We start from the raw sequence: 15,872 nt of genomic DNA on the forward strand, positions 1-15,872 counted from the left end.
TAGGCTCATGTTATTTATAACAGAACTACTTCTTTAAAAGTTTTAAAGTACAAACCAGGCAGTGGTGGCACACACCTTTGGTCCCAGCACTATGGAGGTAGAGGCAGGTGGGTCTCTGAGTTTGAGGCCAGCCTGGTCTATAGAGAGAGTTCCAGGACAGCCGGGGCTACACAGAGAAACCCTGTCTTAAAAAAATCCAAAAAACAAACAACAGCAACAACAAAACCAAAAACCAAACAAAACTCCCCCAAAAGTTTTAAATTACATTTATTGAGTGTGTGTGCACATGTGTCCATGCATGGAGGTCAGGAGTCACAGGATTCAGTTCTCTTCTTCCCTTTGTGACACAGGGATTTGACTCAGCTCTCCAGGCTTGATGGCAAGTGCCTTTACCTGCAGAACCATCTTGCTGGCCTGAAAATAATTTCTTGTTCCTTAATATAATTAACATGAAGAAGGTTCCTTTCGTTTTTTTCCTATTAACTTATTTTTTATTCACTTTACATCCTAATTGCTGCAAAGCTTCCTTTTTTTGAGTGAATTTGATCAAATACACTTGCTGCCAATTGTGCTTGCACAGAAAAATAGGCTTGCAGCTGGATGGGATGCCCTCTGGCCTATTTCCCGTTTCCACACTGAAGCAATGTTTTGCATAATGGGATTTCTTCTGGTTTTGTTTGTTGCCAGAGTACATGTGGAGTTTTCTGTCTCATTCAACCTCACAAGTGTTGGGAGTGCAACCACACAAGTTCTTCCTTTTTTACTGGCTTTAGATAGTGACAACAACATCAACAACTACTACTTCTACAATTTTGTTTTGTTTTGTTTTCTTGTCTTTTCTAAGACAGGACTTTTCTGTGTAGTCTTGGCTGTCCTGGAACTCAGAGATCCACCTGCCTCTGCCTCCCAAATGCTGGGATTAAAGGGTTTGGTGCTATGCCTGGCCTGAATAGTACTTCTTTAGCAGTGATTATGTGTAGCTCTGACAATAAGCCTAACACATCAGGCTCTAAAGCATGTATTAAGAAGACAGGAAAAGCTAGACTTTACCTTCCCCCAGGGAAGAAGGAAACAGTAGAGTGTCCCGGGCGGGTGGTGTCTGAGGAGACGTGTGGGCACTGGCTCCCTTTGAGCTGCCTCCAGATGAGCCCTCCTGCACAGTCGTGGCTGCGGTGAAGTATATATCTGACTGGAAAGAAGGAGAAAGCACTGCCAGTCACCCTGTATGTCAGGCTCTGGACACTGGCCTCCCTGTACCACTGCCAAGGCCCTGACTGGTTCCCAGGCTAGGCCATGACTTCCTGATTCGTCAGAGCATGCAGTGCAGGCCTGCATCTGATCCAGCCAGAATTTTCCCAAAGTTTGCTTTCCTACTCTCTGCACTTGCCTCACATCAGCAAACACAACACAATGCAAGCATACTTCCCTCAGGAGTCTCAGGATTGGGACAGACCTCAGGGATTCCATTAAGACCATTCTGCAGTGAGAAAGATGGCTGTTTGCATCACTCAGCCAGCAGATACTCCAGCATGCCTGTCTGTCTGTGCTGATTTTGGTGACTACAGTAATGGGACATTACATTTGTCTCTGAGAGCCAACTCTTAGGAATTTTACAAACCTGATCTTAAACATGGCTATCAATAAAAATTTATAGCTATAAAATTAGCTTTGTGTTGTGTTGTTTATCCACATGTGTGTGCAGTATGCATGACTGTGTACCTGCATGGAGGAAGGAGGAAGGCAAGGATCCTGCTCCATTCTCTGCACCTTCCTTCCTTTGGACTGGCTCTCACTGAACCTGGACCTAGGCTGGTGACCAGTCAACCCCAGTAACCCTCCCATCTCTGTCACTTATTGCACCAAGGTTATAGGCATGTTTGTGACCACACTCAGAATTTTATATGAGTGCTGGGGACTTGAACTCAGGTCCTCATGCTTGCTCTGCAAACACTTTTACCTGTTGAACCTTCTCCACAAACAAATGGTATAAACTTAAATATGTCAGAGATAACTTAGATCCTCAACATCAGAATTCAATCTTTTTGTTTATTTGTTTTGATTTTTGTTTTTTGTTTTTGTTGTTTTTGAGACAGGGTTTCTCTGTATAGTCCTGGCTGTCCTGGAACTCACTCTGTAGACCAGGCTGGCCTCAAACTCAGAAATCTGCTTGCCTCTGCCTCCCAAGTGCTGGGATTAAAGGCGTGCACCACCACTGCCTGGCAAATTCAACCATTCTTAATTATTTGGCTATATTTACTGTTGCTTGGGAACTCCTGTGTGGCTCTTCCTGACTCTTGTGCCATCATATCCAATGAATGGACTCTCAGCACTGCAGATACCAGTATGAGCTTGGATAAAATTGTGTTGAGTCTGGGGCTGAAGCTGGAGTAAGTTCTGGTTTAAGAGGTATGATTTGTTTCTGGTGAGAAGTGTTTTTTTTTTTTTTTAAACTTGTTTAGGGGGGCTGGTGAGATGGCTCAGCGGGTAAGAGCACCGACTGCTCTTCCGAAGGTCCTGAGTTCAAATCCCAGCAACCACATGGTGGCTTACAACCACCCGTAATGAGATCTGATGCCCTCTTCTAGTGTGGCTGAAGACAGCTATAGTGTACTTATGTATAACAATAAATAAGTCTTTAAAAAACAAACTTGTTTAATCTTATGTGTATGTGTGTGTCCCCAAGTATATGTCTTAGGTACCATGTACATGCAGGAGCCCAAGAAGTCAGAAGGACTGGATCCGCTGGAACAGACATTGTGAGCCACCACATGGATACTAGGAACTGAACCTGGGTCCTTTGCAAGGATACTAAGGGATCTTAACCACTGAGCTATCTCTCCAGCCAAGAAAATAGTTCATCAGTTGATTATATATTAGGCATATTTATTTATTTATTTATTTATTTTGTTTTTTTGAGACAGGGTTTCTCTGTATAGCCCTGGCTGTCCGGGAACTCACTATGTAGACCAGGCTGGCCTTCAGCTCAGAAATCCGCCTGCCTCTGCCTCCCAAGTGCTGGGATTAAAGGCATGCACCACCACTGCCTGGCGGCATTTTTTATTTCTGAGTTAAAGTTTTACTTGTATTCCAGGCTAGCTTGGCCATCACTAGTAGTTCAGACTGTCCTCAAACACAACAGCAATCCTCCAAATAGCTTATAAGTGCTGGGCTTGTAGATGTGAGCTGCATATCTGGCTCACATCTGGTTATAGGACAGATCTCTTGACATAAACCCACTGGGACAATAATGAGTAGGTTGAGGTAGGATGCCAGCTGTAAACTTAGGGTGAAGTTGAACCTGTGGCTTGGTTATGGATGGAAGGGCTCAGAAAAATAAAAAAATGTATCTTCTGAGAACTAAGTGGTTCTAGGTTTTATGAAGATGAGCATATTTTACTGTTATAAGACTATGTTACATCAGTAAACTCACAGTCCACAATCACACATGCACACATGTTTTTAACATGTACATATATTTTGGAAGCACTGGTCTACACACTGGGGAACACAGTCACAGCCGCTGGTGTAGCAGGGAGGCAAAGGAGCAGCTGCCTCCAACCAGCATGATTAAGACCAGGATTGGGAAGGAGCTGTGAGGAGTGGGGCAGGGACACGGTCCTGGGGGACTGAGAGGGGTCTTTGTGGGCACTAGACAGGGACACCCTGGGAAGTCATCTTTTCCAGTGTCCTTCAGGCTTGTGCATCCTCTGAGTTACTGAGTATGAGTTAGTTGATGAGCCATGTTTCACATGGCTGAAAAAACTGAAACTGAAGCCTGGCAGTGAGCAGGGAGCAATGTGTAGGCTCGGGGTAAAGGCACCGAGAGAAAGGCTTGCCACCAGGCCTGGCAGCCAGCATTTCAGACCTGGGAGCCACACTGTGAAAGGAAGGAGCTGACTGAGGCAGGCTGTCCTCTGATTTTGATGTGTGTCTTGTGGTGCACACATAGACAGACAGTCATAGAGACAGACACACACACACACCACACACACCAACCATAATTAAAGATTAAGAGAAGAAGGTGCTATTACACAGTTGAGTGCTCCGGAGCTACCCTGGGACCAATGGCTCTCCCAGAGTAGGGAGCACTTTGTGGAGCTGTCCTGTCCTCCCACTTCCACATAGGTTCCAGGGACTAAGCTGAGGTTGTCAGGTGTGCCCAGCAAGTGCTTCCCTTGCTGAGCCATCTCACCAACCCTACAAGGAGGGCACACATACATGGTAACCCCCGCTGACCAATCCTCACAGCAGTTCCACCTCCCTTCTGGCATTTTGACACGGAACAGCTGGCCTGGTGTGATGAGCAGTTTTTGCTCACTTGACCGCTCAGGATGCTAAGGCCATACAATTGCATTCCACTCACCCTGGAGGCCACGAGCTGCAGCTGTGGTACAACTGCTGTGTGGACCAGGTTCCCATTCACCACCAGGCGGATCTCCATGGAGTCAGTGGTGAAGGCCAGGAGGTATGGGAAGGCGCAGACTGCAAGGGAACAGATGGGCTTGTGGGCTAGGTGGCCACACTTGTTCAATCATCCTCAACACTCTAGAAACTTCCATCACATGGGTAGTCCTGCCTCCCAGTAGTGCACTCTAACCAGTTGTCATGGCTACTACATCCCTGTCTGATATCCCATTACTTGGTCTTCCAGTGGCTCAGCTGCTCAGTCCTGTGGGACTTACTCCACACTCACCAGAGTGCATCTTGACACTTTTTTGATACGTGATGGCTTGGAAAGTTTCCTTTGCTCTTCCTGCCTGGCTTGGCCCATGTGTCTCCAGCACTGTCACCCTTCTCTGTGCCCCTCTGGCTTGTGTTCCAGGCAGCAGCTGTGTCCTTCAGAGCATGCCTGCACTGAGATGCTCCTGTCACAGGTGGAGTTCCTCCTCCCAATACTGCTATGACACGCTGACCTCCTGCACCACAGCTACTTCTCTTTTGTCCCTGCGCTCTCTGACTGGTCCTTCAGCTCGCTGTCCACCTGACCTCCCTCTGTACTCTACATAGGTGACCTGTCTGTTCTGGGGGTGTCCTTGGTGACTCATTCTGCTATGCTCTGTCTCTGGTCCAGTGCTTGGCTCAAAGCCCTGAGGTCAGTTTCCATTCCTCCTTTGGCCTACCTCATCTGTCGTCAGAGCCTGACCAGGCGAGTCTCTCAGGTCTGCTTTCTCAAAACTCTCTGCTGTGGGTCTTTTAGCAGATAGGGTTTTTTCTTTTGTTTTTTAGACAAGTTGGCCTTGAATTTGCTAGAGGTCCCTGAACATTGTATGAAGCTCCTACCTCCATTACTCATGTGCTGGGGTTACAGGCCTGTGCTAGCACAGCCTGTAATGCAGCAGGGTGACTCTCTGATACCTACTGCAGCTCCATAAACACAACTTTCATACTCATAGCCTGTTATTGAATTTTAAAGTTTTTAAGTTTTTATTCCTATTATTTGTAGTGCTGGGACTATAATCCAGGGCCTTGTGGATGCCAGGCAAGCTCTGTACCTCAGAACCATATCTCAGCACATGTGAACATGACCTTTCTTTGTTCTCTTTCCTTCCTTCCTTCCTTCCTTCCTTCCTTCCTTCCTTCCTTCTTCTCTTTCTTTCCTTCTCTTCCTCCTCTCCCTCCTCCCACCCTCTTCCTCCTCCTCCTCCTCCTCGTTCCTTTTTTCTTTTTTGGTGTTTGGTTCTCTGTGTGGCCCTGGCTGACCTGGATCAGAGATCTGCTTCTCTGCTTTCTAAGTATTGGGATGAAAGATGTGTGCCACCATCCAGGTTGTTTTATTTTTTATAATTACATTTTAATGTTGTGTGGTGGTGGGTGGGAGTGCATATGTGGTGGTCACTTCTCTCCTTTAACCATGTAAGTGTGGGTCATCAGAACTCATTGGGCTTCCAGCAAACATCTCTGCCGGCTGAGCCATCTTGCTGCTCCATGCGGGCATTTCAATAGCAGGTATTTTGCTAGCTGAGGTTTCAAGGCAGATAAGAAGAGAACTGGGATGCATGTGCTTCTCCCCCACCAGTCAGTGTACTGGCTGGAGACCTGGCTTGTGGATTTTAGAGGCCTGCCAGGTACTGCCAAATTATATTTAAGTGCTTTCAAATTTCATGTGCCTAGGAACCAAGAAGAACCAGGGGGGACATAAGAGTCTAAAGGGTGAGCATAAGAATTATCTAACAGCAGACTCTTTGAAGGATATCCAAGTCCCTAGAATGTTTAGTAGTAGAATGTTTAGTTTGGAAGGAAATTCCAGTTGTTCACAGGGGACCAAGCCCTGAAGGTGGGGGTCAGCCAGGGGCACAGAATCACAGTAAAGGTTTTTCTTACCAATTGCATATGGAGCCTGGTTCCAACAGAACTGGAAATCCGATGCCGAGGGTTGAAGCAAAAAAGAGCCACCGTTAAAGGGGCAAACCTTTTTATAGATGCAACTGTCTGCAATGAAAACAAGAGCAACTAGTTTTGTTAGAGATGGTACCTAGATCTGTGCAGCCAAGAGACACAGTAGCTAGGGCAGCTAGGGCAGCTAGGGCAGCATCCTCCCAGTAGTTCTCTGTACCCAGGCTGGACTTGACTTTGCAGCAATGCTCCTGCCTCAGCTTCTCACATGCTGGGATTACAAGTGGTAGTCACACACTCAGCTCTCCCAGATAGTTCATTACAAATAGCCATAGCCAATACTTGGGCCAAATTCTGAGGGCTGTGAGGCAGTTACTGTGTATGCTAATAGTTGCCATCTAGAGAAAATTTTCCTGTGTGCCAAGCATGGAGCTTTAAGAAGACTGGGGCTGGAGAGATGGCTCAGCGGTTAAGAGCACTGACTGCTCTTCCAAAGGTCCTGAGTTCAAATCCCAGTAACCACATGGTGGCTCACAACCATCTGTAACGAGATGCTGCCCTCTTCTGGAGTGTCTGAGGACAGCTATGAGAGATGCTGCCCTCTTCTGGAGTGTCTGAGGACAGCTATGATGTACTTGCATATAATAAATAAATCTTTAAAAAAAAAAAGACGACTATCTGACTTCAGAAAGTAGATGCTGTTATCCTGTAAGTAGATAAACTTGAGGTTGGGAGAGATAAGGTGGTCTGTCCTGAGTCTCATGGCTCTACCAGGGGCAGAGTATTTGAATGAAGCTAGGCCAGGCTGCAGAGCCCAAGTGCTTCCTACTTATACATATCATCATGCTAGACAAAGATTCAGAATGGGAAGCCCATGGTGGAGTGACCTATCTACAAGGCAGGTCACTCTTGAACCTCACTTGTTACAAGCATGATGTGAGTTGCATATGTCCCTTGTCAGGAGCCAACATAGAACAAGCTAATAACTAGAGCTCAGTGGTCTTCCTGAGATGAGTCTGCCTCAGGTTAAAATAATTCACAACAGATTTGCTCCCATAGGCAAGGCCCAGGAGAATTCATTTTAGGAAAGATTCCTGCTATTAATATGCTTTTCCTGTTATTATTAAATACATATAATAATCACTAGGTATTAATTCATCCCTTTTGAGCAGATCTCTGCAGATTTATGAAGATGGACTGTCTTGTAGTGATGCTATATAGACAAATAGATGAGTTCTTAATTCCTAATGATGAACGTATAAGAATTCCTAAAATTATATCAGTATTTATTAAGCTCTTTTATAGTGGGACTGCTATTAGGTCTTTTCTGATAGACAAAACTTCATTGAGAACTTTGCCACTCTCTGTCATCAGTTAATTGCTCAGAGAACATTCCAAAAAGTTGTAAAATCATTAACCAAAAGTCATAAAAAGAGAACTACAATTTATTATATGTGCTAGGGCAGAAGATAAAATGTTGACTGGGTTTATCTATATAAAACTTCACTAATAACTTAATTATGTTTTATAACATTCCATGAATCTTCAGGGCTGTGGCAGGTGATGAATGTTTAGCTAGATAATTACTCCTAATGATTATATATGCAAAACATTCTCTATTGTACACTTATTTGATTTATGTGTAAAATATAATGTGAATGTGTATTCTGAAAGATGTATAAGTTCTGAGGAAAAAGAGAGGAGCATGAGTTTCCCTGCTTAGGATCTTTCTACTTTCCTCCTTTTTCGGAGAGAGCTTTCATAGGAAATTTTTTACAACTTAGAAATAAATACTAAATTCACTTTTCTTTTTTTCTTTTTCTTTCTTCCTTTCTTTCTTTCTTTCTTTTTTTGTTGTTGTTTTTGAGACAGGGTTTCTCTGTGTAGCCCTGGCTGTCCTGGAACTCACTCTGTAGACCAGGCTGGCCTCAAACTCAGAAATCTGCCTGTCTGCCTCCCAAGTGCTGGGATTAAAGCCGTGAGCCACCACTGCCCAGCCTAAATTCACTTTTCAAAGGGTCCCTTTTTCTTTCTGCGACTTCAACTAGCAGGCTGAAAGTTAGAGCCATGCAGTTCCTGCTGAAATAGAACAAAAGCTACTTTTCTTAATCCTTTGCTGTTTCAGGATGGGGTGCTAAGTTCCAGAGACTGTAGTTTCTGGCCAGAGAACCACAGAAGGCAGGTCAGCTACAGTAGCAAAGTAACTTAGACTTAGATAAGTAAACGTTTTATTATTATACAGCAACCCCCATATCTTGTAAGACAAAAGTCTTACCCTCCACTGACACTCTTCCCCCTCCAGTGCATCAAGAGGAACCCACAACAAAAAAGAAGACCACGCTGGGGCTGGCCCCTGCCACCCCTTGTGATGGCTGATGGTGACTCTTGGATGTCAACCTGATTATATCTGCAATGTAATCAAAAGACTAAATCTTTAAAAACTAAAACCCAAATGGGTGGGCAAACCTTTGAGGGATTTTTTATTCAATATTTGAAGTGGGAAGATCCACCTCTAGTCTGAGCCACACTATCTGCTGACAGCCTACATGGAAGGAAGGAGCTCTCTCTCGATGCCTGCTTGTTTGCCCTCAATAGAACGTTCATTCCTGTACCGACTTTCGAGCCTAGTTCTTTGAAATTCCAGTGTATATTGAAGACCAGCTGAGAGACATCAGCATCATAGACTGAACAACTACTGGATTCTTGGACCTTCTGTTCATAAGCAGCCATTGTTGGATTAGCTGGACTACAGTCTGCAAGTCATTCTAATAAATTTCCTTTATATATAATATATAACATATGATATATATATATGCATAATAATATATGAGAGAGACTAACTCTCTAAGTTCTGTTACTGTATAAAACTCTGACAAATATACCCTCCTAACATATTACTAGAGAACTTGGACCTTGTGTGTATCCCCCTTGCTGAACTTCAGCTACATTAAGGTTAGTTTAATTCAGCTACCTGATCCTGGTCTATTCTGACCTCTGAATATTAGTTTATGTGGGTCAAACCTTCACAAAGTAAGAGAGTCTTTGTAGAAACAAGAGGTCCTTTCATTATAGAGGCTGTTTATGCCTACCCACATACTTTTCTTTTAAAATAATAACAGTAATAACTATCATTGTTGTATATAGACTTAAGACAGTGTCTTGCTAAGTAGCCTGAGACTTGCAACCCTCTTAATATATTCTGTTGAGTGCAGGTAGGTATTACAAGACTGTACCATCATGTCTATCATAAATTAGTTTACTTAAAATTCTATTTGTTTTTATTTTATGTGTATGAGTGTTTTGTCTGCATGTATGTCTATGTACCACATATATACCTGGTGCCCATGGAGGCCAGAAGAGGACATCAGAGCCTCTAAAACTGCAGTTATAGATAGCTGTGAGCCACCATATGGGTGCTAAAAACTGAACCCAGGTCTTCTGCAAAAGAAAGCAGATGCCTCTTAACCACTGAGGCATCACTCCAGTTTGTTTTCAGCTTTTTTTGTTTTTGTCTTTTGTTTTTTGTGGGGTGGGGAGGAGAGGGTCAGTTCTTTCCCTATATAGATTAAAAAAAAAAAAAAACAAAAAAAAAACCAAAGCCCAGGACTGTATTCTAAAGATTCATTGTTTTGAGGAATGTTTAGGCTAAAACTTGTGGATGGATGTCCCTGTGGGTGACTCAGAGCAGAGAGCTGCTGTCCTACCTTCTCTGGGCTACTCCTTGTTAAGTCTTGAGTTTAGAAGATGATACCTACTAGAAAAATTTCTGTGTTGATAACTGGGTTTTCCATTTAATTATAAATTATTGATCAAAGTATCTGATCTATGAGCTATAACCAGAATTGCTACTCTAGAAATGGATAACTCTTAGGCTGAAAAACTGTTGTTTTTTTTTTTTTAGAAATTTAAGTTAAATCGTATTCAGGAAATAATCTTATTTCCATTTGCTTAAAAAATAACTTAAAAAATTTACTCATTTTATGTATATGAGAGTTTTGCCTACATGAATATATGAGCACTACATGTACACCTGTTGCCAACAAGGCCAGAAGAGGGTATCAGCTCCCCTGTGACTGCGAGTCACTGATGGTTGTAAGTTGTCATGTGGTGCTGGAAAGAACCATTTATTTTTCTCTGCAAGAAAGATAAATGTCCTTGGTTCCTGAGCCATCTCTCCAGCCCCGCCCCCCATTAGTCCATTAGTACATGAAATGCTGGAGGTCAGTGTCTGATAGATTTGCTCAGCTAGAACCGACCTTGCTACCTGACCTAAACTAACATAACTGAGCTACACAGGCCTGATGTAGGCTGATTTCTTTAACAGCAAAGAAATGCAAAAAGTTACAGGTTACAAGCTCAGCATGCTGGCTCACATCTTTAATTCCAGCACTTTGGAGGCAGAGGCAGAAGCAGAAAGGTCTCTATGAGTTCAAGGCCAACTTGGTTGACATAGAGAATTTAGGGCAGCCAGGGGTACTGTCAAGACTCTGTTAAAAGAAAAGGTTCAGGTTGTGCACCCCTAATCTAAAAGAATCTGAAATCTACATTGACCTAGGATCTAAAACTTTTTGAGTGTTGGTAGGTGAAAAATCCCAAACCTGACCTCATCTGATGGATCATACCAAAATTTACTCGTTTTATATATATGAGAGTTTTGCCTGCATGTATGTATGAGCACTGCATGCACACCTGTTGCCAACAAGGCCAGAAGAGGACACCTGCTCCCCTGGGACTGGAGTCACTGATGGTTGTAAGTTGCCATGTGGATACATCAAAATTTAGTAACTCTTGCTGGGTGTTGTGGTATGAACTTTTAATCCCAGCACTTGGGAGGCAGAGGCAGGCAGATCTCTGAGTTCGAGGCTATTCTGGTCTACATAGTGAGTTCCAGGATAGACAGTACTATGTGAGACCCCGTATCAAAACAAAATAACAATTAAAAAAATAAGTACAAAATTCAAGTACTCTAAAAATGACAACAGAAACTCATGAAATTACTTTCTGGTCTTAAGCAGGCATATATAAAATATAAATAAATGTTGTATTTAGACTTGAGTTCCATTTTCAGGATAACTAGATATGTATCTGGAACTATCCTAGAGTCTAAAAAATACAAAATCTGAAACACTCTGGGCCTAAGCACTTCAGATGAGGGGCAGTCACCCTTCAGTAACAGAAGATAAAATCTAGTACTGAGGTTAAGAGGGTCAGAGGCAAAGCCTGCCCCATGCTGAGTAACTATACACCCTGAGGAAGGCAGCTCACCTCTCCAAGCCTCCTCAGCTCGATGGAGGAAGGTAAGAGCTCACCGTGGGCCACTGTAACTGGACATCTGAGTGATCAGGGGTTATTTGGCATAAGATAGGGCCCGCTAGCTGGAAGCAGGTGCATGGTGGCAGTGCTGGTAAGCACGTCACTGAGGGTGTGGCTGCGGCCAGTGTTGCAGGTAGGGATGTTGATTTTAGATGCTCCCTGCTGTTATGATATGCCCATCAGGTCAGTGTGAGGGAATAAGGAGACCCTGTCCTACCACCCACCAAAATAGGCTGTTTTGTGCAAACAGTTTCCTGACTTACAGTTGTAGCACAGGAGCAGGCCAGCTTCTCCATCTTCATACACATCAATAGCAGCAACAAAATTAACCTGCAATGACAATGGGCAGCGGTAGTAGCACGTGGGATCGGGCTGCTCGGAGAAATTTTCTTAAGCTCTGAGTGTCTAGCAGTGGCCTCAGCCCTCAGAAACCAGGGTGCTGCAAAGCCATGTTTGCTTCACCTGTACCTACCCTATACCTACAGCCCTACAGCGCCATCTGGACCTAGGGTTACAAGGAGCTGCAGCTGTAAAAGAAACATCTTTAGTTTCTCTCCACTCTGGGTTGAAGTTTCTCACCCCATTTCCAGAAGGTGTGAATCCAGCATCATGCTCATGTGTTCCTAGATGCTGTTTACCCAGAATGCTCAGGGTCACAGGGGCTGCTGAGTGCGCTCACCAATGCTCAAGCAGACAGCACTGTGCCTGTCTCACATGAGGTGAAAGGAAGTCCATGTAGAGAGTGAGTCCTTTGGCTGTGGGACCCACAGACCTAATGCAGCCTTTTGTCTGTCATGTCACCCTTTACTGAGGGTTCTCTGCCCGTAACACCCAGTATGCCTCCATTTCTGTCTCTGTCTTTCTATAAAGACAGCATAATACAGTGGAATAGGTCTGGGACATATTTGACCCTGGGCCATCACTGTCCAGATTTGAGACAAGGGTACTCAGCCTGGGCTGTAGCCATTTCTTGTCCTTCTGGAGTCTAGAAACCCTGTAACCTCCCCCCTCAGCTTCTGCTCGGCTGACAGAGCCAGCTCACCTAGGGTGGAGTTTTCTGAGATAAAGAGAGCTCTTTATCTTGCTGCTTCTCTGCCTCTTCTGAAGTTCCTGCTAAGAGCCACCACCTGCTGAGCTGCTGAGTGCTCCTGCCTGGCAGATTTCCACTAAGGACAGACGCTAATGACTCAACGAGATTCTGGCATTGAGAGAGATGGTTTCATTTCTGATATATAAGGCTGGTTCTCATAAGTAAATGTGGACCTTGATCAGAATCTTTTTGACTTGGTCTCCTTATTTCTTTCGCCTTTCGTTTTCCCCTATTTTTCCCAGGCCCCTGCCTTTCTTTCAGGAACCTGGTTTGCAAAGCTGCTGGCCAGCTACAAACCCTGCCCTTTTTAAGACAGCTCCATGTGACCTAGCCTAAGGAGTACAGCATGTGATACAGATGAACAGCACGCAATTTTATTATTATTATTTTGTGGAAGGGTCTCATGTAGCCCAGGTTGGCCTCAAACTACTATGTAGCACAGGTTTACTTTGACCTTCAATCCTCCTTTCTCAGCTTCCCAAATTCAAGAACTGAAAGTCTAAACCTCTACAACTGACTAGAGTATACAAGTTTAAAAGGCACATCACAGTATTTAAAATTAGAAGACACAATCCCTTGTTTTCTTTTATTACCAACTCGTTCCCACTACCGTCAGCTCACCTTGTTGGCCTCCACATGGTGCAGCCTAAAGGCTTCTCCTGTGCTCTCGTTTACCACATCGAACTGATGGCGATATGCCACACAGATGAGGTTGTCGCTCTCTTCTGTTGGCCCATCCACTAAGGCCATCACTGCTGGAGAGTCACATAGGCAGATTTCCTGTGTGGGCGAGGATGAGTAGGACACACGTTAAGACAGTGGCTGACTTCAGGCAGCCTCTTCTCCTTCCAGAAGAGTCCAGCCTGCCTGTCCACAGTGGAGCTGTACTTCGAAGATGGGGGGTCTCACCTGATTCCTTCCTGTAATCTCTCCTCGGGTCTGTGACCTCTGCTGCAGGAAGGGATGGGGGCCAGAAAATAACTTCACAATCTGACTTCATTGTGTCTTGAGACTTAGTAATTAATAACTGCTGACCACCTGGCGGAGAGCCTGGCATGCACCAGGTAGTGTTTTCACTTGTATCAGCCCCTGGAAGTGGGTGTGGCATTACTCTATGGATGAAGAAACACTGGCTCCTGGGTCAGGTTGCTTGCTTACAGTTACAAAGTTTATATGTGGTAAAGCCATGATTTGAACTCTGTGAATATGATTTCAGAGCTCACACTACCTAACTACTCCACATAAATATTCATTACAGTGGTAATCTTGAGAAGGCAGACACCTAATTAGAACAAGATCTTAACCTGTTTTAGTATAACTCTCAGTTATCTGTCCCTAGAACAGCAGCAGAAACCTATGGACATAATTCAGGAGGCTTTAACTTGAGTGAAAACACCTTCTCAGTTTGCTTGCTGCAACACCTGGCTCTCATGGCCAACATTGAGCACACTTCATCGCCTGATGAGATGTAGCTGTTTTTTGTTTTTATGAAACATGGCCATCTTGGAATTCACTCTGTAGACCAGGCTGGCCTAAAACTCATGGAGATCTGCCTGCCTCTGCCTCCCAAGTGCTGGGATTAAAGGCATGCACCACCACGCCCAGTGAGTTTTTTATTTTTTAAAGAAGAGGTGGGATGATGGGAAGGCTTCAGTCCTAAAGCTGACCCTCAACCCATCAACAGACACATCCTGCAGACAAAGGTGGATAGACAGCTTTGCTCTACACCTCTCCTCTCCTCTCCTCTCCTCTTTCCTCTCTCCTCCCCTCTTTCCTCTCTCCTCTTTCCTCTCCCGTCTCCCTCTCACTCTCCTCTCCTTTTGGGGAGATTAGGTTTGAGAAAGTGTTTCTCTGCGTACCAACTCTGGCTGTCCTGGAATTTGCTTTGTAGACCAGGCTGGCTTCGAACTCACAGAGATCTGCTTGCCTCTGCTTCTAAGTGTTGGGATTGAAGACATGCGCCACAACACCTAGCCACTGAGATATAGACTCAGTGTTTATATCAGGTATTTGCTTGCTCAACTAGAAGGCAGGCTCTGTGGGAAGAGATACTTTGCACTGCTTATGCCCATGCCCATGCCCATAACTCACAGAGGCTATTGTGAGTGAGCACACAGTGTAGCTGAGATGTCTGGGCAAGTTAGGGCACAGGAGGCTTGGATCCCAGAGGGGTTACTGAGAAGTGAGACAGCCTTAGAACTGGAGAGGGAGTCAGTTAATACTGGGTCAGGAGAGCAGCAAGCTGACAGTAAACCTACCCTGATGTACTGGAATTCCTCAACAGGAGACTCCGACAGGGGAGACAGGAGCGAGGCACTTGGCACCCCACTTGGCTTGTTGTGTGGTTTTCTTGTGATAAGAAGCAGTTTATTGCGAATTGCAACCACTATTCTCAGCTCTCTGCTGTGGTGAGTATTAATAGCATACAGGTGGCATCCTAGGAAGAGGAAAGATGACATTCATGTGAGCAGGGAGGGTGGGAAGGCTCCAGGCTGGGGACCTTGGGAACAGTTCCTGAGAATCTTGGGGACTGAAAGGTAACTCAGACAGACAATGTTTTGGATGCCAGGTGTTGTGGTACTCAATTTGAAACACCTCTCCCCTGCTCCTGTGTTTGAACACTTGGTCCCCAGCTGGTCCACTAATTTGAAAGGCTGTGGAATCTTAAGAAGGCAAAGCTTCACTGGAGGATGTGAGTCACTGGGGGTGGGTCTTACTGCCTAGCCCCACCTAACACTTCCTGTTTTGGCTCTGCTTCTGGACTGCAGATGAAACATGGGCAGCCATTGCACCAAGATGGACCATATCCCCTCTTAAACTGTAAGCATGAATAAGTCCTTCTTCCCTTAAATTGCTTCTTGAGAAAAGTAATTAACATACCAGGAAAGATGACATAAAAACACTGTTAGGAAAGGCACACCCCTTGTATTCTACAGCTTGTGCACCTGACCTTATTAGTATTCTTTTTAGGTTTACTTATGTGTGTGGTGGTTTGAATGAGAATGGCCCACATAGGCTCATATATTTGTGTACTTGGTCCCTAGTTGATGGAACTGTTTGGGAAGCATTAGGAAATGTGCCCATGATGGAGGAGGTGTGTCTCTCTGCTTTGAGGTTTCAGAAGCCCTCATGGTTC

At 44.6% G+C, this 15,872-nt stretch overlaps 1 protein-coding gene across 8 annotated transcripts in view; it reads right to left on the reverse strand.

Moving 5' to 3' along the window:
* The window catches only part of Garnl3 (GTPase activating Rap/RanGAP domain like 3), a 153,515-nt gene that overhangs the window by 10,631 nt on the left and 127,012 nt on the right, over nucleotides 1-15,872 (reverse strand). For 6 of the 8 annotated variants that reach the window (XM_031369887.1, XM_031369890.1, XM_031369886.1 and 3 more), the window contains 7 exons: nucleotides 14,995-15,173; nucleotides 13,646-13,687; nucleotides 13,358-13,516; nucleotides 11,910-11,976; nucleotides 6,322-6,429; nucleotides 4,364-4,482; nucleotides 1,051-1,189 (listed from right to left, as the gene is read on the reverse strand). In XM_031369887.1, the coding sequence (XP_031225747.1) occupies nucleotides 1,051-1,189; nucleotides 4,364-4,482; nucleotides 6,322-6,429; nucleotides 11,910-11,976; nucleotides 13,358-13,516; nucleotides 13,646-13,687; nucleotides 14,995-15,173 (813 nt within the window). The remainder of the gene's footprint in view (nucleotides 1-1,050; nucleotides 1,190-4,363; nucleotides 4,483-6,321; nucleotides 6,430-11,909; nucleotides 11,977-13,357; nucleotides 13,517-13,645; nucleotides 13,688-14,994; nucleotides 15,174-15,872) is intronic. The other 2 variants (XM_031369893.1, XM_031369888.1) reach the window with 1 other exon arrangement.

The sequence above is a fragment of the Mastomys coucha genome, unplaced genomic scaffold, assembly GCF_008632895.1.
Source record: "Mastomys coucha isolate ucsf_1 unplaced genomic scaffold, UCSF_Mcou_1 pScaffold15, whole genome shotgun sequence".
Classification (NCBI taxonomy): Eukaryota; Metazoa; Chordata; class Mammalia; order Rodentia; family Muridae; genus Mastomys; species Mastomys coucha.